The sequence below is a fragment of the Cottoperca gobio genome, chromosome 1 (genome assembly GCF_900634415.1).
Source record: "Cottoperca gobio chromosome 1, fCotGob3.1, whole genome shotgun sequence".
Taxonomy (NCBI): Eukaryota; Metazoa; Chordata; class Actinopteri; order Perciformes; family Bovichtidae; genus Cottoperca; species Cottoperca gobio.
In genome coordinates, this window is record NC_041355.1 from 6849866 (window position 1) to 6875239 (window position 25374).

A 25374-nucleotide genomic window follows, 5' to 3' on the forward strand; every position below is an offset into this window, starting at 1 on the left:
GTTTACATCCTACAAGTATTACATATAATGGGATTTTTCAAGGCCAACTCCAATATTATTTGAAATTAACAATTTAATTAAAAGGGCTGTATTTGCTGCCAGTATTATAAAAAAAAAGAACTATAGTGGCTTTTCAGAAAATCATGCAGGGTTTGGTTTGTGGCTAGTCTCTGCTGCTTACTTTGGTCTCAAATATCATTGTATGCCGTACCACTATTACCTCAATTGAAACAAAAGGGCCGAACCCAAACTACAAAATATTGCCCCAGATCAAAAGTACACACATGTGTGCAGAGGTTTTTACCACAATGCACTAGCACTAACTGGAAGATATGCAAGTAATAATAATAATAATAATAATAATAATAATAATAATAATAATAATAATAATAATAATAATAATAATAATAATAATAATAATAGCAGAAGGTAGCAGATAGCAGATTAGATGCAGAAGTAAAGCACTTTGGGTATATTGAATAACTGTCATAACATTACATATCAAACAAACTTGTTACAATATTCTGCAGCACCAGAGTTGCTAAATAAGACATTACAAATCACTAAAATACCCTGCCTACAGTAGGCTATCTTTTCTACAACAAAATGGAGAGATTTTCTTGAAATATGTACATAATGTTGTTATCCCCCACATGAAGCTGATTTGGCTGAAGCACAGGAGAGTAAAACCCAGGCTGGCTCTTCTTTTCTTTTTTACTGCACATTTAGGTTAAACGTTATCAAAGATTAAAGTAATTAGTAAGTAATCCTGGCAATTCAAACTCTTAATATGTTGCTAAAAGTGCTGAAAATGTGTAATGTTCTGTTGATCACTTTATAAGCAAATGTGGTACAGGTTTTGAAAAACATGTCCCAATTCTAACCAGCATAAAATGACTATACTTTGGTAAGCCTTCGAAAACTACAACTACCATGAGGCTTTGACGTAGCTTCAGCGTATACAACTCATAGGAGATGTTGTTGGTCAACACTAACACTATTATCGTTGTTTTATATTTGATCAAATAAATCGTTGTTTAGATAATAGTGTTCAGCACATTAATGAGGGGCAGATACACAAAGAATATGATCAGACATGTCTCCGCTTTTCTGACAGGCCGATGAGAGAGTGCGCTGGTAGCTACCTAGCTAACGTTAGCACAGAAAGGGGAGGGACTTCCGTTTCCGTCAGACGGAAGCCGATAAATTCATCTCCTCCGCTACGCCTGCTCTCTTCTTCAGGCAGCATGGCAGGAGTGAAGATCCCACGGTGCCTCTTACAGCACATTCTTCAAACGTTATCCCTTGGCAGCGAAGATGACCCCAGCGGGCCAGTTTGCCTGAAAGATCCCTGACTGGTTAGTATTATGTTGTTAACATGTTGAGGTCTTTATATGAAGGCTAAATCATTTACGACGCTGGACTGAACAGTAACACGTGGATCTTCTGCAATGGCAGAATCTGCCACGTGGTGTTTTCACCTCTAAAACTGTAATAATGTAATTTGAAACATCAAGTATTTAGAATTGTTAAATAAATCTAAAAGTACAATTTGATTTACCTCATGTGATCTAAAACTCCCCAACTCAGAATCTTTGAAACTTGAGGAAAAACAACTAAATTGAATTTTACATTACATGTGTGCTCCGGGCACACAGACAAATGCTGCTGAGATATTCAAGTGGCTGTTAGATTTGCTTCACTCACTAGCAAAACAAGTAATCTATTGAGTTGCGGGTACATTTGAACATTCACTAGCCATTTGGATGGTGTACAAATGTTAAACGTGTGTCCAAAGACTAAATGTAGTGTAAGAAACTCCTTTCAGAGAGTATTTTGCTCAATTTAAAATATATTTCAACTGGTGCCGAAATGTATTCTTGACCCTTGCCTTCTCTTTCCCTCTGTCCAGTGAGTCACATGGAGACTGGCTTGAGTCGGTGCCTGAAGGACTTTCATAAAGGTTGAGATGAAGAAACTGAAGGAATTTGCCCTGAAGATGATTTTCAACGGATAAGGGCAAATGTAAGTCAATCTGCGTCATAAATGGCGACGTGAATAAATTAAAGGATATGACTGACCAATGCCTAAGTATGTGAACCTTTTGAGGAGCTTCCTGGTGACTTCTGCCAAACTTTTGATATAAAGGGTGAAACAAAAAACTCAATTCACCATGTAATCTTCACAAATGTGTTTCTCAGTCAGTAATAATTTAACTTCAACTCATAACTGAGGCTCCATGGGTTTTTAAAACGTGTTATTTGGCGTTTTCTAAATCATCCTCTTGTCTTACAGTTGAAGCTGGTGAGAGTGGAGAGAGACCAGGATGGATACTGCTGTTACAGCAGCTTGAAGATGCAGTTTGAGAGCTGGTGAGTCCTACAATATGTTTCATTTAAATAACTTGTAGCCTGTGATGACAAAATCAAATTACTTTTCTGACACCTACTATGAGAGCTGAACTCCAGCTCCTGATTCTAACCTTTTTCTGAGGCTCTGTTATTAATATTAGTGCAGTTTTTGCCTAATACTTGCCTAATCCCACCCTCCCTCATTTTTACAGGTAAGACTGAAAACTTCAGAGCCGGCTGCACAAAGACCTGCGGCCGCTGAGATCAAAGTGAGGTCGTGGTCAATAAGAGCTGATTTTGAGATGTGGTGAGTCCCTGCAATGTGTCTAAACTTTAAATGACTTGTAGCCTGTGATGACAAAATCAAATTACTTTTCTGACACCTACTATGAGAGCTGAACTCCAGCTCCGTGATTCTAACTTCTTCCTGAGGCTCCTACAGTAGATGCATGTTGCATGTAGTGGTTTCTTTCCCTGAATTAAAACTAAGCTATTGTCTTTTTACAGGTTGCTGCATGACTCAACAAGTGGGAATGTAACGCTGCATCATCCTGCTGGTGGTTTATTTTACAGGTAAGTCTGTTTATGTTGCACACATGTATGATGCAGCCAATGATGACATACCAAATTACTTTTCTGACACCTCGTATGAGAGCTTTTAGCTCCTGATTCTAACTTTTTTCTGAGGCTACAATGATCATAGTTCTGTCTGTCTGTCACAAAGATTGTTCCACTCTGATCGTCCTTTGTCTTTTTTTAGGTTCTTTTATTCAGAAGACTGCGGCCCTCAAGCAAATGGAACAAGCCTCAAAGTTTTAATGAAGGACAAAATAAAGGAGTTTGAATCAAGTTATTGCATCCAGCTGTCTGTGTCTCCGTTCAAGTAACTGTTTTCTGACTGGTCTTTTGAAACCTTAATATCATTGTGTGGGATTTAGTGCATTTGGGCCCCACGGTATAACATGCCAACCATGTGCCTGATGAAGGCAGTTTAAAAGCTTGGTTGCTAGACTTGTACTATAAGAGATGGGAATTCAGTGGTATAGTTAACCACAAACCTCCTTGTCTTTGATTTATAAGTATATAACTTTGCTAATTATCACCCTCTGTTAAACATGTTCCCCTCAATTTTAGGCGTGCAAATCTGTTTGCAGGCACGATCTGCAATTTAACCCCGTACATTTTAGTATACAGACCTACACAACTGAAGAGGAACTAATTGTTTCTGAAAAGGTCAAAGGTAATGGACATTTTAGGGTTGTCTTCAACATCGCACAGTAAGATAACATAGCAAATTAAACTCTAAATTGATGCAGCCTAGTGGGGGAAGAGTCAAGGCTATAGTGGATATGCTCTGTCTGTCCCGGGAGAGGATCCCTCCTCCGTCTCGTATACTGTACAGTCTGTAAATCCCACTGAGACGACAAATGTGTAATTTGTGATATTGTGCTATATAAATTGATTTGAAGCTCGGTACCAAAACCGATTTAACATCAGTGGTAGTCGATGGGAAACAAAGATGACTCATTTAGTGCCAGTACTTCTTGAACTAATTCCTCTGCACAATGTCTTTTATTCTTAATACTGTGACTCTAGAGCAGGGGTATTCAACTAAAATTCTACGAGGTCCAGTTAGAGAGAATTTTCGCGAGCAAAGGTCCAGAGCGTCATGTCTAACCTGGGTTATAAATTAGTTTGAGATATATTGAAGTAGCTGCACTCGACAACCGACTGTCGAATCTAATAAAGTACAATTTAAAAACATTTAGACAATATTTATTGTCGCTTAACATTGAACTAATAGATATGTATAATATCTGGGCTGCATTGAAAAAATAAAATGGCTTTTGAAAAATTGTGCATCTTAAAATAAAGTGCTTAATCTTAGAAAAATAAAACAAAGTGTAGCAGCAGCAGCTTGAGTTTCCCTTTTTCTTTAACTGTTTCACATCTTGATTTAACTCTCAACCAATGTTAGAATAAATCAGTCTCAACACTTAACACTTGAACAGTTTAACCCAGACTAGCACATCCTGGGTTAAACTGTTCTCTGTGGCTGATGATGATGACAGATGGCCTTATTTGCTTTATTTTGTCACAAATCAAAATCACATTGGGCTCTGAGTGCTTATTTTCTGTGCCCTCAGTTCAGACCTGAGTGGGTTTGTTTGGTCAAACACGTTGTGCTTTGTCTCATAGTGGCGTTTCACATCACCACTGTTAATGAGCACCACGGTCTCTGAGCAGATGAGACGCTGGTGTTGTGCTCCAGTGGGAAGGATGAACATGAATGAGTCCATTCTGGGTTGAAAGCTCTGTTGACTTCTCTCTTCTTGGAGAGCGCCATGAGTAGTTATTGTTCTCTCCCTGTCTGCCGCTCCCTCGTCTCTTCGTCTGTCACGCGCCTCTCATCTGTCTGTATTCAGAGTCGCAATGTTTGCCGGTTGGAATGCACAGATTTGATTGGCTGAGTAGCATCACGTGGGATGGCTTAACTCGCATGTAATTGGTCTGTGAGTTTCCTGAACCGCTAAACGAGTGCGGTGATTCTGTAGTTCACTCCTCTCCTTTCCTCCCCCTGTTGTGTGTGTGTGTGTGTGTGTGTGTGTGTGTGTGTGTGTGTGATACAGAGCGGAGGGAATGTGAATGCGCAAAGCTAAATAAATATCCGGGTCCGGATAGGTCGGCGTCTGGGTCCGGACTCGGACCGCGGTCCGCCTGTTAGTGACTCCTGCTCTAGAGCATATTTTAGAAAATGCTGATTAAATAAATAAATAGTTTAATTCATTGCTCCCCTGTATGGTTGATTTAATTTAAAAAAATGCAATATTCACAGAAAAGTTACATTGTACATATTTTTACATTTCTAAATAGTGGATTATTTTTCTATTCTGTATTTGTTTCGTGTCGATTCACCAAAACCAAATTCCTCCAGTGTAATAATAATAAAGCGGATTTTGATCCTGATTTCTAATTTAACCGGAGACCTCTGGGGAATCAGTCGTAGTTACCACAGCAACCGACCTCTCCGGTGCTCTGAATAGAAACATTAACTCCGGGTTTGTTTTCCCTGTGGAGCTTGTCCTCATTTGCGTGTTTCCTGCATCTGCTCAACCTCAGTGTCCTGATTTCCATACAGGTGCGTCCTCTCGGCTCCAGCCCTCGTTTGACTGTCAAAGCAGGCGGCGCGGCTCCTTCTCTCTCCGCCCTGCGCATCCCGCATCCAGTCGCTACCAGAGAGGAGCGCAGGGGAGTGCCCTGCACCGCGGACAGCCGACACACACACACACACACACACACACACAGCCTCCTCCTCCTCCTCCTCTACTTCTTCCTCCTCCTGCACTGAAGCCGGACTGCCGGAGAAACTCCACCGACTCTCAGCTGTTATTGTCGCTGTCAAAGCCCCGTCTGCAGCCCCCATCAGCCGGCTGCACACAAAATCGACCCGCGGTCCCCATCCGGTAGGCCTGACGGTAAGAGCGATTGTTTGTGTGTGGGGGGTTTACGCGTTTCCTTTGACATACAATCACGATACAAATGCGTTAGAGCTGATGTTTCGATGTTTTGGCTGCACAGCGACCATCTACACTCGCTTTATCCTCCTACACGCTGGTGTTTGCGTTAAAAGCAACTTAATTTAAATGCAAATGTGTGATCAGCAGCATGAAATATCCCTGAATGCTGAGAGATGAAGGCTGATGTCATTGTAGCACATTTGGAGGATGTTATAATTAAATGATGAAGGCCTTTTCCATGAACAGCTGGCTGCTGGTGAGACACAGCAGGATGGATGCTGGTGGAGGAAACTGGCACCAGGCAGCAGACATACTTAGAGCCATTAAAGAGATGAAGAGGATGAGAGGAGGAGGAGGGAGAGACAGTTTCCAGTAGAGAGGACTAAACTGATCCCTGGTCGGTCTGAACTCTCATCTGGGCCCTCTCTCTCTCTCTCTGTCTCTCTCTCTTCCTGCTGTATGTGGCCTGTGGCAGGGTGGGGCACAATTTACTATAAGTAAAAATAAAAAGACAGAAAACACAGCCGGTGTGCTTTAGTTTTACATCTCTGGCTCTTAAAAAATAACCTTAGAGTTATCAATCAAATTGCATTTCCATTTTTACTGTACTTAAGCACAATTTCAAAGTATTTATAGTCAATTTTAGTATTTTAATATGGTGCAACCGGATAGTTTTCCTCCACTATGGGACAGCCACAGTAACCAAATAAAAAACAAAGTGCATTTCCTCTACAGCTTTACCTTCAAGGCATTTGTACTTCAGTCTATACGCTGCAATGTACAATTATTTTCATCATTTATCTACTGATTGTTTTCTTTAGATTAATCGATTTTATTGTTTGTTCTATAAAATGTCAGAAAAATGTCTTGTTTCTTTCTTTAAATGTCTTGTTTTGTCGGCCCAACACTCTGTGTGCTCCAGTATTGTCCAAAAACTATTTATAAAACATAAATGAGCTACAGTCACACTAGCTGACATGTTCTTTCATTACAACGAACACGCGCACTCTAGTTTATTTAGAGTTGATCCCACAGACACCGACCTAAATACGCAACAGAACACCAAATGTGTATTAATTTGCCGAGGAAAGTAGTCCCCAGATAAATAGGTTTGTTATTTATATATTATTTATTGTTTGAACAACGTTTGTACAGCGTCCAGCTCTGGAATTACTGAGCTTTCTTTCTTTAAAATTAACAATATATTTGTGACCCGATTTTACAGATTGGAAAGTATTTAGAGAATAATTAATACATTGTTGTGTTTGGTATTTTTATGGGATTGGCTGGCAATAACAAAAGTTTTACTGCGCACCACTAGAATATTTCTACTTTTACTTAAGTGAAAGGTGAACGAACTTCCATCGGTTACAGAAGAGCCAGGGGTGGAAACAAATAATAGAGTCTCCTTCACTCGTAGGAGCACTGATATGATTTAAAATACTCACAGCAAGTTACATATGGTCTCAATTAAGGGTGAACCTGGCATTTTGACAGCAACTATTTCAATATGAATACGTCTCATTAACCACTTCCCTCTGGTGTTCAGGGAAGCTCTCCAAAGTGGTGACCATCTGGCCTTTGTACGGTTTTTCAGATATTGTTATAAATCCAAAGTGGTTCCCACCAAAGGGTCACGAGGTGACTGAAGAGGAAAGAAATACTTCACAGAAAGCTTTTTCAGACTATGTGTTCAAGTTCAAGATTATTCGTAACCTTGAAAACACAACGCTTGTAGAGCGTTGCTGGTAGAGTATTAACTACGTAACTGCAGAACTCAAATGACTTCTACAACAAAACATCAAATAGTTTTGATGTAAAATATGCGTGTCTGAACGCAAACTCAACTACTCAAAGTGTGTTTCTTCAATCTGTTTCTTTTTTGTGTGTGTGTGTGTGTGTGTGTGTGTGTGAACAGCAGTAGCATCATGGAGGAGTTAGACGTTCCACAGATGAGGAGAGAAGTGGAAAGCCTTCAGTATCAGCTGGCAATCAACAGAGAGAAATCCTCCATCACTGTTACCGAGTGAGTGTGTGCTCACACAGACACAAACACACACACACACACACACACACACACAAACTCTCTGAAGTATTGAGTATCAGTTTTGTGCTTACAGTGTGTGTTTTATTTTGTAGGCTGGTGAAGTGGATCGAGGGTTGTGTTTGTGAAGATCCATTTCTGAACCCTGAGCTGATGAGAGCCAATCCCTGGGTGGAGAAGGGCAAGTGTGTGATCCTCTAATGGTCACACACACACACACACACGCACACACACACACACACACACACACACACACACACACACACACACACAAATAGACACACAATCACAGATGCATATAAACTAAAGAATCATGCACTCCAACGCTGCACTAACTCACCCATTCTCTCTCCCTCTCTCACACACACGCACACACAACACACACACGCACACACACACACACATTATTGCTATTATCATGTTTATTTATTGGGAGACTGAATGCTTTTAATTTATGTTAAGCCTACTGTGTGTGTGTGAGTGTGCAGCACTGAGTAGCTTTCTAGAGATTTGTTTTCATGGACTGCTGAGAAATGTTCAACAACACGTTTTTATTGGCTCTTTACACTGTCAATCAAAAATAAAGACTGTTTGGAATTTAACAGCTGGATTTTGGATTTATTGAGATGCTTACATATAACATACAGGTATGTGTGTGTGTGTATGTGTGTGTGTGTGTGTGTGTATGTATGTGTGTGTGTGTGTGTGTGTGTATGTATGTGTATGTGTGTATGTGTTACAGCAGTTCTCTGATGTAGACATTTCGTCTGACGGCGTTGGACATGCCCTCATTGAACCGGAACCACACGTCACTGTCGCCCACTGCCGTTCCCATAGACAGAACCGCACACTTCTCACCTACAGAGGGAGGGAAAGACTGGGTTACTCATTTAATCAGATTAATCACTTCTTTCTAATTGACCAAGGATTTGTTTTGGGGTGATGATGTCATAAAATGTGAGGGCAGACATTTAAAGCTTGATTAGAAAACCCTTAATATAAACTCTGAATAAAAAGACAGTACAGTAGAAGTAGGTTTTCACAGACATTGAATTTGCTTTGGTATTTTGGTGCATAATGAAAAACAAGTACTGCAAAAGTAAAGAATCATAAATATAAAACCGAATAGTACTAATAATATGTACAATGCATTGATTTATCTATAAAACGTCAGAAATCACAATTTTCCAAATCCCTGTTTTACGCCTTCAAATGACTTGTTTCTTCTTAACCTTAAAAGATATTCAGTTTATTTTTCATAGACGAGTAAGAAAACCAGCAAACATTCACATTTTCACAATCTGGAACCAGTGAGCTTCTATCATTGTATCTTAAAGCCCAACTTAAACACACATTAATTGATTATCAAAACTATTACGGATTAATTTGATCAACTAATTGATTAAGCTGTTCCACTAATCCTCTAAAGTGAAAAACTAAATTACTTCCCCGTTGTGCGTATTTGCAGCTCTCATCATGTGATTAGAAAACCCAAATACCTTATTTCTTTTCCTCACCGTCTCCTTTTTTAAAATCAGCCTCGGCTCTGGGAACTTGTGATGAGAAATGAAACCTGATTCTCTGATATTTTCATAGACTAAAAGGTTAATTGAATAATCAATGACATTAAGTGTAGCCCTACTTATAACACAAATGATCCTCTGTGCATGCACACAGCCATGAGTGTATGTGTGTGTGTGTGTGTGTGTGTGTGTGTGTGTGTGTGTGTGTGACTCAAACATTTAGACCACACATTCATATGAAGTCATCAGTGTATGCAGGGACCCAGCGTACTGTGCTGTATATCAGCGACTTAACTCCAATCAGTGCACAATAGAAATGTACGATCATCTCCATCAACCACAGTCTCACTCAAACTGAGGCTCTCGCCACGCTTCACAAAAAGGATTTGTCACTTGAAAATTGCAGATATATTTACGTGTCGCGTGTCTCACATGCTCATGCAAGTACGCCATCGTTTTGATTAATGAAACATGTCAAAATGAACAGGAGAGCTGCGCCTGTTTGAGTCAGCAGAGGCTTGTCATTGTTCCTGCTTTGACCTACTAAACAGCCACAGCTCAGCAGTTCCACCCCGATTACCCTGTTGATCAATTATGGGAATTCCGGCTTTCAGGAAGGTTAGTGATTGTAATGGGTTCACTTTAGCAGGACTACTGAGCGCTGAATCTGGGCTAATGTTAACAGAAAGTACAGGTATTTGTGCAAAGCATGTTTAGAGTCACAATAACAGTTACCTGCACACCTGTGAGCACGCAAAACCTTTTTTATTTTTTTACACATTTTAAATAATAGAGGCCTTTCAACGGAATATTTCTAATGTTTTTTCTCCACATTGAAAGGAACACGTTGCTGTGGTTGTAACACTTTATGTTCACGCAGCATAAGAAATACTGCATATAAACAAAAGCAACAACTGGGTGTTTTTTTACTGGATATTAACATAAGTCAACAATGCATCTTCCAAAGTCGTGTGCACTTCATAACTGCGAGCAAAAGTGGAAATGCTATTTAGAAAATATTCACCCCAGGTGGCCATGTTGGATGAGAGAGAACAAGCTACACAATTCTGCTCTATTGTTTATGCAAATGTGCTATTTTTAGTGGGATGCATTTGAACACTGCAGTCATGTTTTGTTTCCCATGACACAAAGCTACTGGCAGGCCAAACCACAGGGACTACAAACATGCAACAATGACTTAAAGTTATATAACTGTGGTAAAGTCATTTAGTATTTTACATTTACATCCATAAAATATGAAGATTGTTTATTCCATTGGCTGGTGTCCAAATATAAGGAGGAGGCTGTAGCTCAGGCCTCGTCGAGCCTTTTATGTTGTCGACAGAAATATGATATTGTCAACAGTATGTAGGGGAAAATGCAGGTGCTGTTGACAGTCCAAATCTCCTGCGTGCAGTGTGCCACAGGAGCTCTAACTTTGAAGCATAACACACACACATCACTTTTCACCTCTGGTGTGTTTGGACCTGATGTGCCTTGAGGCATTTTCCCCTGAACAGCCCGTGTTCTCAAAGGGTTTGGATAAATGAAGCTACACTAGCGTCAAATGATACCTTTAGACCACACGCAAAAGGCCATGAAAAATGTACATTTGTGGTTTTGATCGGTCGTTCCAGACATTGTTACTTAGTCTACCAATAATGGACTACGCTGCCATTGTTTACCAGAATGCCTCCAAAACGCTCAGTGTTATATATAGACTCTGCAGATGGCAGACACACACCACTGCACAATGTTAGACACACTCGAGTGGCTTTTTTTTTTTGTTCCTAGTATGTAAAATTATTCACAATGACGCTCTGATCAGATGCTCTTTATGTTCCACTTTGTATCCAAGGAAATTGGAAAAAAAAGCTTTTATGATGAATAAATATAGTACATCTGAAACTGATATTAAAGAAGAAATCATGACCTGTTAAACTAAAACAAGTATGCAAACGTAATAAAAGGAGTGCATGTTGAAGTAGATACATAGGATTTATTGTTTCGGTTTTTTTAACCAAAATGAGTACCGACTACTATATCTCTGGTATCTTGACATCCCATAGTTCATATAGTCATATACTCAAGGGGTTTGTCACAGTACCTGTCTCTGAGGTGGGGTGCGGCCTCTGGGGTTTGGGGTCAACAGCTCGACCAAAGAAATCCACCTCCGGCTGAAGAACACAAACACAAAGTGACGAAGAGGATGAAGTTAATCTGGAAGTTTCTGAAACACCGTCCTCAATAAGAAGGTCAAAATAAATGAACACCCACATGCACGCACACGCACACGCACACACACACACACACACACACACACACACACACACACACCTCTCATTAGCCTGATTTCCCAGTTTCACCATTAGGGACTGTAACCCAGTGGCTTCTCATTATCCTCAGTTCTGCCCTCTAGAGGCTCACCCTCTCTATCACTGCATTACTAAACTATTATAACTCTGCAGCTCACCCAGGCTCTGCTGGTCAGTGCAAAACAGATGCTGGCTCCACCTGCAGGCACCAACTGTCACATACAACTGTGGCAGGCTCAGTACTAATAGAGACAGAGTGCTACTTTCCTGATCAACGAGGTGCTTTAAAAACCAAACAACCACCACCAAAGGTAAAAACTAGACACATACATGGTCAGCCTCTGAAGACTCATCTTCTAGTCATTTGAAAAAGAAAAGCAGGAGCGCTTAAGATGCTTTTGCCAAAATGTTTTTTATCAAGACATTGTTAGCAGCAGAGTGTGTAAGCTACACGACTGCTTCTCTTCTTGTGGTGCCAAGGTGTTCAAGGCCACTATTATGTATGTGTATGCATGTTGTATCTGTTATAAGGATGCATTTTAATGACTTAACAAATCAAATAAGATTAATGTAAAACATACACAACACATAAATATCAAGGGAAATAATACAGGCCTCAGAAGAAACAGAAATCAGCAATCTGTGTGGACTTCTAGATAAATATTGAACTTTAAATCAACAATAAAACATTTTTAATGCGCTGATTAATAAAATATGTTTTCTGCTTTATTCAAAAGTGCAATGAGAACATTTGTCACCTGGGACTGTGTTGGGGGTTGAGATGCATCTTTCTTTAGGCTCCATTTTCAGTAACAAATCCTACCATTGCTTTCACTTCCCCAATGTGTGAATAGAATAAACTTGTCCCCACAAGGTAAATCATAACATCTGATTAAGATTTAGTTTTTGTTTACAGTGAGGGTTTGTGATCAGGGGATTCCTGGTTGTGGTAAATTAGGGTGCATCTCCAGGAAATCAATGTAAGGCGATGTAATGTCCTCTGAAGGGACAAATCCTGTGTGTGTGCGTGTGTGTGTGTGTGTGTGTGTCTCACCCTGATCTCCACTGTGGTCTGTTTGACGATGTTTTCCAGCCTCTGCTGGTGGTTCTTGATGGGGTTAGGACCAGCCGTCTTTTTTTCGGCCTCTTTGTGCTTCACACAGACAAAGCAGATTATAAATACATTAGATAATTAACGCACACATGGTGACCTGATTGCACAGTATGTGACCTACAATCTGGCTCACCACTGCAGGGTTTCGTTGCAGCATCAGTTGCTCGGCTCTCCTCATCTTCTCTTGCTCCATCTCTCTACTGATGGTTTGCTTGGCCTGATAAGTCAGCTGACGGCGCGGAGGCAGGCCCGGAAACCTCACTACTTCCTCAACATGCCTGCAAACACACATAGTACCACGCTAAGTAAATAGCTCTACACAAACAACAAGAGACACACATTGTTTAAACACAAACACACTCGTAGCTGACACAGAGGTGAACTTTGTTAGATGACAAAATAATAATGTTAAGCTTACTCATTTAGTGCCATGGTTAATGTTCTCCAGAATAAAACCCTGAATCTGTCATTCTCTAAAACCCTAATCCTCTTACACACACACACACACACACACACACACACACACACACACACACACACACACACACACACACACACACACACACACACACACACACACACACACACACACACACACACACACTCTAAACTAAATTAAATTAAATAATACCAGTCTATGTGACTGCGAGCTATTTATTGCACGTTATGACTTTAAGTTCTGACGATAACACCGCTGATATTTTAGTCTAATGAAAGAGCTGCTTGGATGCTCAACTCATGAAACATGATGGATTATTCACCATGCAGCTAATCTTAAGTACTTTAACCTCTGGCAAAGGGGCACACAGACAACCATATCACCTTACAGTTACATACAATTTATAAAATGAAAGTCCTCCTGCAAAAATATTCTGGTATGATTAACATGTTTTTCAAAAATAAAAAATAAAAACTGCAAAGGGGCTGGATGGAGGCACGTCCAGGCCACGCCACGATGGCAGAAATGTGAACGTCTCTGCCAACATTCTCTGACACCCCTCGTTTCGCTCACGTCTTGTAGCATATAAATCAAGGTTAAAAACTTGACTTTCATACAAGTTACAAGTTACATTTATTTAACTTTAAGTCACTTACACAATTAGCCTTTTAGTCTTTGTGTTAGATACATTTGTAACCATATTCACATGCATGACACATGCAGGAGTGACTAAATGCATTTGTCAGAGCACTGAGAATATTCAACAACAGACCTGAGATATAAGTTCCTCATTAAAACACTTAATGGTTATACATGTTAAATATATTTTCACTCCAAAAACACTTATTTGTAATGAATGAAGTTCAAGTTTCCAGCTCTTGTTCTCTGCATGTCTCTCCACTCGTAACCTTCTGAAACCAGGCGACGTTAATAATTCTGCCAGTCCGACCAATCAACAACAGTGTCCAGAAAAAGAGCCGTCCAACCACATAACCATGTTGGCAATGGGAGGGGGGTGGGGGGTGGGGGGGAGCGTATCCGCTGCCGTCTGTGATGTTTATGTTTATAGCCACAATTTTGTTCTAAATCTTTATGATGAGGTTTCAGAGAGAGGCGTTGTGGTGCGCTAGAGATGGCAGGTACAGGAAGGTGTAGATCAGGAGAAGCAGCAGCAGAGCCAACACGAGAGGCAGCCCCCAATCGTTGGTGAACATCACGTTGTCGCAGCGAGCCTGCAGGAAGGAGCCCCTCTGGGTGTGCGGCTGCCCCCTGACCTGGGTCGGCATGGCTGAAATGCACGGCTAGTTATCTAATTTTACCATCACTGCTGTCCTCAGTGGCAAAAAAATAAAAAATAAAAATAAGGTCCAAGATGAACAAAGGTCTCCGATGGTGAAAGCACAAGTTTGAACCAAAGTGTGCCGAGTTCTGCTCCTTTAAGGTTTTGCCTCGATATCGTCTCGCCTTATTTACGCATCCTTTCGTCTGTTTGTCCACCAGCTTGCTACTCTGCTCCCACACTACTACCATCAAACACACACTCACACACCAGGTGTTAAGGGGATTACTCTCTAAGCCTCCATGCAGAGAACTAGTGTGGACAAGATCTGTGACCTTCAACACCCCAGAAACACACATCTGCCCTGCATGTGTCCACTTGCAACATACAGGTTTGTGTGCGTGCGTGTGCGTGCGTGTGCGTGTGCGTGTGCGTGTACTCACGGCTCCAGCATGTATGTGTACTGCCCTTCAGGTGTGCGGTCCTGCCTGTATGAAAGGTTGTATGCAAGCATGGTGCTGATCAGCTCACGCATCTGCTCCTTCTCTCTGCTGCTGAATAGCTGCGGATTTACCTGGAAGAATCGCACAGAATTTAAGAATAGACGCAGAACCTGAAAGCTTTACTGACGTTATATGCAATCCATTACATTTCCCTCAACCTGTCAATTTGTATAGCATAGGTTGAGTGAGTAGTTCTTGTATCTGTAGATCACAGTTCCGACATTTACCCACATACACACATTTACTGGACATGCTTTTACATACAGGCCGTAGCTTGGGACAGATGATGTCGAGGAGCAGTGTGAGCATATCAAGGGACAGGCTGAGCTGGCTGATCCTCGTTCTGATGCATGCTGGGATCTCGGCCAACATGGTGGACAAAGCGTTCCTGCTGCTGAGGAGCCGGGTGGAGGCCTGGAGAGGACACAATAATCTCATTTGTTATAAACTACACCTTCCCGTTTAAAACACCTCATGTATGCGTTCGTTCTTTGTCGGGCTGTATCGAAGAGTTAGAAGCTTCGGATCTTCATTCATAACGTTGACCTGAGACGACACCCACCTGTCACTCAAAGTGGCCACGCCCCTAATAATGCCTAACTTCAAGCCTTAATATGATTTAAACAGGCGAGTTGTATACATATTCACCTCCTGTACAGTTTTCATGAATACCAACATTTTAAATGTTGTTTAGAGCAAACAGTTAAACATGTTAAACAGTTTGCTCTCCCGCACACAAAGGGAGACACGCACTGAGCTATGTTTATTAAAGAAAGCCTAACCCCCTAAGCCCATTTTATTGGAGGTTTTTTAAATAATCTTTTAGGGTGATGATGAAACATTCAAAACTTCCTTCAAAAACCTGAATAGAAGCTTAAAAAGTAAAAGTAAAAAACATGTGAAATTACATCGGCACATCGTTCTGATTCTCTTTGTTTATATTGGACCCTTATTTTATTTATCTTCATTCAATGTTTCTTCAGTTTTTCTATGCGTTTCTATTGTTTTCATCATATCGCTACAGAAAGGTGCATGCAGTTGACTAGTACCTCGTACTGGCTGTGTGGATAGCTGATGCGGGGCACGTGTGTGTGGGCAAACAGGAAGTGGAATGCAACGGACAGGAAGGGCAAGTATCTCATCAGAGAGAAGTGCTGCCCCTGCATAATCACTTGGTTCAACCTGTCTGAGAACGACAGCCACTCCAGAGCCTCACACACACTGTGCAGGTTGGGGTCCCTCACATGCATGGACAGATAATTTTCATACAGACCCTGAAAACAAAGAGACAGATGTTCAACATGACATCAGACATCATAATGTAGTGATTTATAAACCGTTAAACTATTATTTGTATTTAACTTCTGCTAGTAAAGCAAGGGTCTGTGTACGGAGATTAAATAAAAAATATCCAGAAGGTGCGTTACCTGAGAAACCTTCTCAAACTCCCCACTAGATGAGGCCAAATGTAGAATGTGCTCAAACCTCTGACCTCCACCTCCTGAGCCTGGTGCCTCGTCAAACCCCTCACCAATACGTTTCCTGAAGGAACAAATGTGGACGCTTACTCAACATCTAGTTAGTGAGGATCCAAGAAGCAGACAGAGGTAACAGATAAGACGGCATGGTTACAGATCAGATCATGTTACTTTGATTTGAAGGTGTGACGAGTTGACATTTGCCTACTGTGCCTTTTTAATTGTGCCTCGTGTCATTCACTCTCACAGAAAGCACAATACAAACGTGTGTCACAGACCAGAGAAAGGACAGACTTATGACTACCATAAAACTCTCAACTGTGTTTGTGTTTTGACCAGGTTACAAACAGAGTTTATGCAGGGTTCAAGATAAATCTAAGACTTTTAAATGCATATTTAAAACCCCAGAGAATATAATATAATACATGTTTCACGATCCTACAGGCCAAAGAATGAAAGATATGCATGTAGGGATGATATGGCCTAGAATCATTTACTTCGGTGCAAACACTTAGTGACATTTGTATCACACAGTTTTCCCGGAGGTTATAACAATAATTCATAAAAATATCTTTAAAAACACAACCTGGATCTGGATAGGCAGCAGAGAATGGATGAATGGATTTACAAATATATATATTTCTTTAAAAGGTCCACATATTTTACAGGTCTGGAACAATACTGGAGATTTTTCAGCCATTTTTTGCTCAAATCACATATTAACAATCATTTAAACATTTTTTTAATACCTTTGAGGCCTTCAGAAAGCTGATTTAACACATTTAGTTTCTAATTTCCTTGTTGGTGTCCACAGTAAATGCAAACTTACAAAACAGTTATGGGTTCAACTGAATTTCAACTGAATGCAGCCTCTCTGGGAGCACAACAGCCTGCACATCTCTTGTTGAACCGTTGCTTCATTTCAACATGTTGCACTACATTTGATCTTAACTGCCTCTAGAGAAATGAGGCCATGGACTTAAAAAGGTCTTAGCATCCAGCAAACACAGGAAGACATTTACAATTACATGACAAACTCCCAGAAACAACCGGAAGAACATGCTGTACCGTTTTGTACGTTGCAACTGGAAGATTCCCTGCCACAGATGGAACAAGCCTTTGTTCTGGTCCTTCTGCCCCACAGAGACACACTGGATAGTCTTTGTGTCCACTCGCTTGTGGCCTCGACCGTGGAGGAACTGCGCAGACAAGAACACATTTTGTGAGATAATTATACTGTATGTTACTGCTCATGCAGACTTTCCTCCACAGTGCTGCCACCCACCTGCAGGGTGTTGATGCAAGACCTGATGTCGTTGTCGGCCTTCTCACAAAGACACAGCAGAGTTCCTGTGTCTGTCTTCATTCCCTGCTGGACTGAAATCTGCAAACAAAACCTCAATGTAAACCCTGAAGGGATTGTTGGTGTGTACTCCTGTGTGTGACTTTATGTATGTATGTTTCTGTGTGTGTGTGTGTGTGTGTGTGTGTGTGTGTGTGTGTGTGTGTGTGTGTGTGTGTGTGTGTGTGTGTGTGTGTGTGTGTGTGTGTGTGTGTGTGTGTGTATTGACCTCTGCCAGTCGCTGTGCGAGGCGGGAAGGCTGAGTCTGAGGGAAAACCAGGAGGAAGGCCTGCTGCCTGAGAGGTCTGAGAGCTGGAACATAACTAAAAAAAGGAAAGGAATCAGATGATGGCTGCAGAGAAAACTCAATATTCACACTTCCCAATCTAGTCCTTTTGAGTTTCTTTCGCCGTCAGGTTCATTGTTAAATTATGAATGACAGTCAATCATAAGCATCAGTGCTGATCTACAACTAGGTGAGGAATACTCTCACACATATCAAAGGAAAACCTCAGACTGCACAGAACCCGTATAGACAGTCGCGTCAGTGAGCGCCATGCTGGTGTGACGTTTACGGTCCAGACTAGCGGGAAGATTAGCAATTAAAAATATTCTGCTATAACAAAAATCTAATGTTTCCACTTTGATGCTGCGGTTACACATCACAGTCTCTCTTACAGGTCGTTACAGATGCAGATGATCGGTCGAAGCAGGATGGCATCCTTCTTTTTCTTCTTCGTAGTCTCTGCACCTGCACCGTGTCCGTCCTTCCTGCTCAGAGTTGCTAACAGGATGTTGATGGCAGCCTGTGGAACACCAAGCATAAAGATTTATAACAAAGATTGAAGGAATGCATTACCGCTGTTATCTTTGATGGGCTTCTTTTACTGATTTTAAAGTGTCCAGAACGTACCGCAGGTGCTCCATCGATCTCATCAATAATGAGGCAGTTCGGCCGCTCGTTGGACCCCAAAACTGACTTCATCTGCGTTGCTGTGTCGATGCGTTTCTGGAAGACCTCTGCACTACGATCATCACTGCAAAAACATCAACAGAACAACTGAGGTCACGGCAGGAGGGTTATTGTGAACCTAATTCTTTTGATTTACTGCTATATTTGGGTCACTTTTCATTCGGTTTCGTCTAACCTGGCATTGATTTCTACCACGTTGTACCCAGCATGCTTTGCTATGACATGAGCCAGGGTGGTCTTTCCTAAACCTGGAGGACCAGACAACAATGCCACCTAGAGAAAATACAAAACATTAATCTTGTACAACAACTAAAGTTCATTAAACTGAAATTGTATTGGCATGAGTGCACAGGTGTGTTTACCTTGAATCTGGGGCGGTTGTACTGATCCAGCTCGGCCTCCAGCAGCTCCTCAGTCATTTCAATCTTGGTCTTGAAGCGATTTTGTATCTGATTGGGTTGATTGGGTTTAAATGAGTTCTCGTTGGGAGCCTGTCTGTCAGGCCGGGCAGTGCGGGCCTTCCTCTCTCTCCCAAACACAACAGTGTCCCAAAGTTTCAACCACTTGAGAAGACAGCGGTTGGTGAACTGCAAAGAAAAGTGAAAAAAACTCTCTCAAAAATAATGATAAGCAAGTAATTCTTTTTAGATTACCGGTAATTTGTTATTTCTGGAAAGTTTGTCATAATTTTTTGTACGTTTTTATCTTATTTTTTCTTTTACTGGCAGAAATGAGTTTCCATATCTAAATAAAGTTACACAGAAACACTAAACATGACTCACATCATCACTGAGAAGCTGTGTGTACTGTCGGGGGGAGAATCTGTCCACCCAGAGTCGAGAGGCTCGGCCCTCTGTGTCTTCAGGATCGTCGCTCTCTTCTTCGGGCTGAACGAGCACATCGTTCACACTGCTGGAATGCGACACAAATTCAAAAAGAAAATTAAAAACAATGTACTGCTGCATGCAATCAGATTCTTGATGAGTCAGTGTGACAGGTGGTGAGTTACCTGGACAGCAGATCTATAAGACGCTGAGATTCTTGCACATCCTGCTGGTGGCGCTGCAGGATTTCAAAGACAGAGAAATGAAACCAAGTTTACAATATCAAGAGCCCCATGGATCCCTCACACACACACACACACACACACACACACACACACACACACACACACACACACACACACACACACACACACACACACACACACACACACACACACACACACACACACACAGTGAATTACTGTATGTATATAGAAAAGGTGACACTGATATATTATATTTCAGTGCAGAAGTTATTAAATCAAATCATGATTTCTTTTCAAATTAATTAATAAATTAGAATTTAGAGTTAAAAGCCAGCATGTATGTTCATATGTTTTTTGTGGCAGGAGATACACTCGGGGGCGAAATCACAAAGAATCAGAAATCCTTTATTTGTCCCACGACGGGGAAATTTACAAAGGATTGCGACCGCTGAAAGCACCATGAATTGTGATTGTGATCAATTGTATTCGTTATCTGCCCCATGTCAGAGGATTCACAAAACATGTTGCGCTAATGATATTACTATTATTATTGTTGTTATTATTCATTTTGTGAAGTATAAATGTGATTGAGGCCAACAGTTGTGAGCCACTGCCATCCAAACATCATGAAGGCAATTGACAGAGTGGAAGGGAAAATATAATATGTTTACATTATAACCTTCTTTTTCATAAAATATTTTCTCATGTTTAAAAGAAATGTCATGTAGGGGAGCTTTATTCATTTATTCTTCGTGACACAACTGTCACACCCCTTATATATGTGCAGTTACCACCAACTCTCTGCAGACACTAATCATTTCACTGTAACTGTGTGTGGCTGTTAGCGCTGATCTTTGTGAATTATATTGTTTTTGCAACGAGGCTAATTTGCTTAGAAAAGGGTCAATTTTGCGCCAATATGCATAATACCTCATTTAAATACATGCAGCACAGGAGAATAGCGACTCTATTTGCTTGGAAACACCGTTATGAGTGCATTTCACCCTCTGCTGGTGCTTTGAGAACTATACGTTTTCTTTTTGTCATATTTGCAGGTTTAGCGGACGCAAAGCTGTCAAATCTTTGCCCCTTAAATATATGTACTATTCTATGTATTTTGGTAATAATAATGAAATGTTTAGGTTTAGTGAAACTGATTAAACCTTACTTAGAATCAACAGTGTGTATTATGTGCAGGCAGATTATACACAAACAACGGCATCCTGGTCACTCACCCTCTCGGCCTCTTGATCTCTCAACACACTTATTGGCACTGTCAGCAGCCCCAGTGAACCCTGGGGGTCTGGTACCAATCTGGAGTCCTGTACCTGGAGAGTCACACAGGTAAATGCAAAGAACAACAGAAATATAACAGAAGTCTGTATCTTGACAATGAATCAGGGTTTAGGATGCTGCCCAACATCTGTTTGTGTAGCATTCAACATGCCGAGGAGTTTAACCTTTGTCCCTGTGTCTTCTGTTTGTCTGAGGTAGACCCGACTCCCTGATGTGTCCGTCACACTGATGTACTCTCCCTCTATAGGAGGCCGCCTCAGCACATGCAGCGATGCTGGCGCCGCTGTGGGAGGTCGCCTGGGTGTCTCTGGGATTGAAGCAAAGCCACTGATGTCCAACACGGCTGGGGTAGTCCTAAAACACACAAACAGTGTTCAGAAGTCTGTGTTTTTTTAAATAATATAATAATATTATATATATGTTGTTCCATCTATAAAATGTGAATAATGATAAATGTCCTTCACATTTTTTCAGTGTTATGTCTTCAAATTCTTACTTTTTGTCTGAGCAACAATCTAAAATGCCAACGGTATTCATATTATAATCATTTTTAAAAAAGGAAAAAAGAAAATCCTCAGATTTGAAAGGTTGTAATGAAGAAACGTTTGGTCTTTTTACTTAATATATTCTTTGAATTACTAATCTAATTACCAAAATTGTCATCAATTGATTCTTCTTTCAATTAAATGATAGACTAAATAATTTTAGTATCAAAACAAGGAGAGCCTGAATGGAAACGATCGTGATTAAAGTGCCCAAACACCACATAAAAAAATACTTTGAAAGGAATAGAACAAAAAGATTGTTCAATACTCAGTCTATACAGGTGAGGTGTCACCAGCTGCAGCTCTTCCTGAGGCAAGTGCTTTTGTGTCTCTATAAATCGTACCCTGCCCTGTTTCATCCTTGTGATGTATTACCTTTTAAATTCCTCTTACTTGTTTGGGATTTGAGCATTAATAAGTGTACTCCTATTGTTTATTTTATAAATATTTTCAATTCCCAATGATGCAGCAGATACAGTATAAAACCAAGTAGTCTGTGTAGGGTTGCAAAGGGTTGGAGAATCTTTAGTTAATTTCTGACACATTTCCAAGTGAAGATAAGCTTGGGACATTTTGCGCAATTTCAATAAAAGTATGTCAATTTTATGTAATTGTAACAATGCACAGCATTAAGCAGCACACTCTTCCAATACATGATTTATTTAGCAAATAAATGGATTATGTCTGCTTAAGATATGGTAAATGGTTAGTTTATTTCTGCATATGGCATGGTACATACAGCCAGATCAAATAACCCCTATGTATACATTTTATTTCCTGTTAAATCCCAAATATTACACATTAATTCCCATGAAAGTTTCCACCTTGAATAGTCCTGGAATTTTGCAACCCTAATTCTGTGTTAAAATATCTAATCCACAAAAATGTCTGCTTTCTACTGATGTCTCCACCGAGCCATGCATCTCTCCTACCTGAAGTTGCGCGGGGTTTCACACTGCTCCGGAGAGGACGGCGGTGTGATGTCATCTCTCTCTGTCGGGGCTTTGCTCTCTTGAGTCTGCAGTGAGTTGAAAAGTCGCTTGGCCACTCCTGCATCCTGCTTCTGCCGCTTTGCCTTTGGGGCTGCGAGAACAAAGTCAGATTTAAACTTACAACATCAAGCAAACACAACAAGGACATAAAAACAGCAAGTGTACTCTCAGGGGGAACTCACTGGTGGGCTGTGCATCCAGCGGGTGCTCTATGTCAGAAATGTTGCCTCCTGGATCCTGCTTCTGACGTTTACCCGGCTTAGCAGATTCATCTAAGCCATTCATGAAAAGACATACACATATAAGTGAAGTGATTAGGATACAAAATAATTGATAACATTTATCAAACAAAAACAATGTCAAACATTCACAGCTGCTCCTGTGAGGATGTGTCGCTATTCTGATTCATACATTGAATATGTTAGACTAAATGATTGTTACACACATATTACAGGTATTCTTAAATGTGGCCATTCTGCACCATGAATACTTTTAGTATTTTAGGTAGATCTTGATGGTAATACTTTTGTTCATAACGTTATTTAAGTAATATTTTAAATGCAGGATACTATACTACTAATACTTTACTTGTAACTGAGTATTTCTACTTCTACTCAAGTAACTGAGTACTTCTTCCACCACTGGTGGACATACAACATTTGTAAACTATAGTCTGCTTTTTGGGAACATACATTAAAGGCCCTGATAATGTTTGTTAGCTAACTTTAGTTCCTCACCCTCCATCTGAGCCATCGCTTCCAGCTCGTCGGCGAACTGATCCTCAAAGTCGTCCTGTATCTCGAACAGTTCATCATATTCGTCCATATCGGCTCAGACAGGTACACGAAACAAGCAGCGACCCGGTAATGTGTTTAATCTGAAAAACACTTCATGAAAAACACTCCTTTCTCATAAATATTCCCTTCGCGACCTCAACAGCAACAGGAGAGCAGATTTCCCGGTAATTTTTTGTTGTGAAGTATTACTTCCGGGTAAAGTGTGTCCCCCGTCCTCTGATTGGTTGCTAAAACATAGCTCCCATCATGCACCGCATAGATAATAACTTGTTTGTTTTTTTATTTAATTATTGCTGTTATTGTCTTAATATATAGCTCCACCTCTTTCTTGATATCATGAAAGTGAGTTTTTACTTTTATGAATGTAAATAAAAATAAGAGTGATTAGAAAATACTATTTTATATATTTTTTCTGAACCTTGAAAAATAAATTACATTTGAAGATCAAAGTCATAAAAAATAATATAGAAGATAAATCTACAAATATCTTGTCACGTGCATTTGTAAAACAGATCAACAAAAGGTTCAGTATGGGAATGACATAATATGGCACATCTTTAATCAATCTATAATTTTTAACTTTCAGTAACATATAGGTGCTTGTTACAAGGACGAAAACTCAAAGACTTTTATAAAACACTTTGTATCATATAGATTTTTTTATAGCTTCAAATGTTCTTGTTTTTTAGGTCTTTTGTTGCAAGGATTGGCTCTTAATTTGCATAGTTATTTAGGACTGGAAAAGTCTTAAACTAATTATCTTGATTTGTTTTGAAGCAGGACCACTGACGCTTAATTAGGCTAGATTACATAACATTACATTACATTAAACTTTATTGTAATTACACACAGGTGACAACAAAATGCATCCATAGTACATAATAATAATGCATGCTTTTTATAACATACTAAATATGACAAGTAATAAGACAAGTGGTCATCAATTACTGTCCATACTGTATATATCTCACCTATAATGTATACATATTTATACCACTGTCTATACCTGTACTTATACCTGCTCTTTATATGTTGCTGCACATGTTCATACTGTTTATCTTAGTGCATTCATATCTACCCCTCACTGTTTATTCCTTACATTACTACCATACATTTGTACATTACTCTGCACGTTACTGCTTTTTGCACCTCTGGTTAGATCTAAAGCTTTGACATTTTGTTCTGTGTGTGTGTGTATGTAAGTGTGAGAGATTAATGATGATGTGTGTGACGCCAGGGTGTCTTCATTTCCACCATCTGCTCCTCAAAGCAGACAAACACTGGCCAGCAGTTTGTGTGTGACACTGAATTCATTTCACATCAGGGAGCACAAAAGCAAAGTCAACTCAACTCTCTATGACGCTTCCCTCGGACATCTCGTCCTCTCATTTTGTTGCTCAGTGAAAAATGTCCAGAGGTGTTGAGATATTTTTTTTAAAGAAGCAATTTCCAATTTTGAGAAGACCAGACAGAGTGTGTGTGTGTGTGTGTGTGTGTGTGTGTGTGTGTGTGTGTGTGTGTGTGTGTGTGTGTTGTGTGTGTATGTGTGTGTGTGTGTGTGTGTGTGTGTGTGTGTGTGTGTGTGTGTGTGTGTTTGAACACAAGTACATACAAATTAACGAAGTCACACTTCTCTAGTGTACCATATATTTAGCCTAAATCAGGTTGGTATCTGAGGATATGTCCAGTTAATGATTTAAGGAGATTTAACCTTCTTGTCATGATAAATTATATTGTTAAAAGAAAAATAATTTGGAAAAGTTAGTTATGAATTTATATCTTTAAGTCTTGAATGATCAAACATGTTTTTATTTTTTACTTATGCTGCCGCAACC

General features: G+C 40.2%; 2 protein-coding genes, 1 long non-coding RNA gene and 3 other non-coding genes across 7 annotated transcripts; 5 read left to right on the plus strand and 1 right to left on the minus strand.

The window, feature by feature from the left end:
* Positions 1-1204: 1204 nt before the first annotated feature.
* On the plus strand, positions 1205-3200 carry LOC115012796 (uncharacterized). Its single transcript, XR_003832727.1, has 6 exons — positions 1205-1358; positions 1913-2025; positions 2296-2372; positions 2564-2658; positions 2859-2924; positions 3112-3200. It is a non-coding gene; the product is annotated as an uncharacterized LOC115012796 (long non-coding RNA).
* LOC115016205 (small nucleolar RNA SNORD60) lies at positions 2409-2497 on the plus strand. The gene has a single exon (XR_003833090.1). It is a non-coding gene; the product is annotated as a small nucleolar RNA SNORD60 (small nucleolar RNA).
* Positions 2698-2787, plus strand: LOC115016215 (small nucleolar RNA SNORD60). Its single transcript, XR_003833092.1, has one exon. It is a non-coding gene; the product is annotated as a small nucleolar RNA SNORD60 (small nucleolar RNA).
* LOC115016193 (small nucleolar RNA SNORD60) lies at positions 2959-3042 on the plus strand. Its single transcript, XR_003833088.1, has one exon. It is a non-coding gene; the product is annotated as a small nucleolar RNA SNORD60 (small nucleolar RNA).
* A 2220-nt stretch (positions 3201-5420) lies between the features above and the next one.
* LOC115013306 (guanine nucleotide-binding protein G(I)/G(S)/G(O) subunit gamma-13-like) lies at positions 5421-8515 on the plus strand. 2 transcript variants are annotated; one of them, XM_029439522.1, is made up of 3 exons: positions 5421-5827; positions 7791-7895; positions 8009-8515. In XM_029439522.1, the coding sequence occupies exons 2-3, from the start codon at positions 7798-7800 to the stop codon at positions 8112-8114; spliced, it is 204 nt and encodes a 67-aa protein (XP_029295382.1). In that variant the 5' UTR covers positions 5421-5827; positions 7791-7797; the 3' UTR covers positions 8115-8515. The 2 variants fall into 2 exon arrangements, with proteins under 2 accessions (XP_029295382.1, XP_029295374.1); XM_029439514.1 differs by having other exon boundaries at positions 5441-5827; positions 7788-7895.
* Positions 8446-23744, minus strand: chtf18 (CTF18, chromosome transmission fidelity factor 18 homolog (S. cerevisiae)). The gene is made up of 22 exons (XM_029439502.1): positions 23480-23744; positions 22925-23014; positions 22683-22833; positions 21370-21559; positions 21145-21237; positions 19889-19941; positions 19662-19791; positions 19242-19466; positions 19055-19152; positions 18820-18943; positions 18585-18712; positions 18136-18229; positions 17850-17948; positions 17633-17763; positions 16514-16628; positions 16136-16360; positions 15351-15500; positions 15027-15157; positions 12999-13143; positions 12806-12904; positions 11544-11613; positions 8446-8771 (listed from the first exon to the last, which is right to left on the minus strand). The coding sequence occupies exons 1-22, from the start codon at positions 23565-23567 to the stop codon at positions 8650-8652; spliced, it is 2751 nt and encodes a 916-aa protein (XP_029295362.1). The 5' UTR covers positions 23568-23744; the 3' UTR covers positions 8446-8649.
* Positions 23745-25374: the final 1630 nt, after the last annotated feature.

Coding starts and splice junctions, on each gene's coding strand:
- chtf18 (XM_029439502.1), bottom strand. CDS start 23,567: ATGGACGAATATGATGAACTGTTCGAGATACAGGACGACTTTGAGGAT. Junction 21,560..22,682: donor GAAACCCCGCGCAACTTCAG/GTAGGAGAGATG, acceptor TGTGTGTTTTAG/GACTACCCCAGCCGTGTTGG. Junction 19,467..19,661: donor CACAGCTTCTCAGTGATGAT/GTGAGTCATGTT, acceptor TTTTCTTTGCAG/TTCACCAACCGCTGTCTTCT.
- LOC115013306 (XM_029439522.1), top strand. CDS start 7,798: ATGGAGGAGTTAGACGTTCCACAGATGAGGAGAGAAGTGGAAAGCCTT. Junction 7,896..8,008: donor TCCTCCATCACTGTTACCGA/GTGAGTGTGTGC, acceptor TTTATTTTGTAG/GCTGGTGAAGTGGATCGAGG.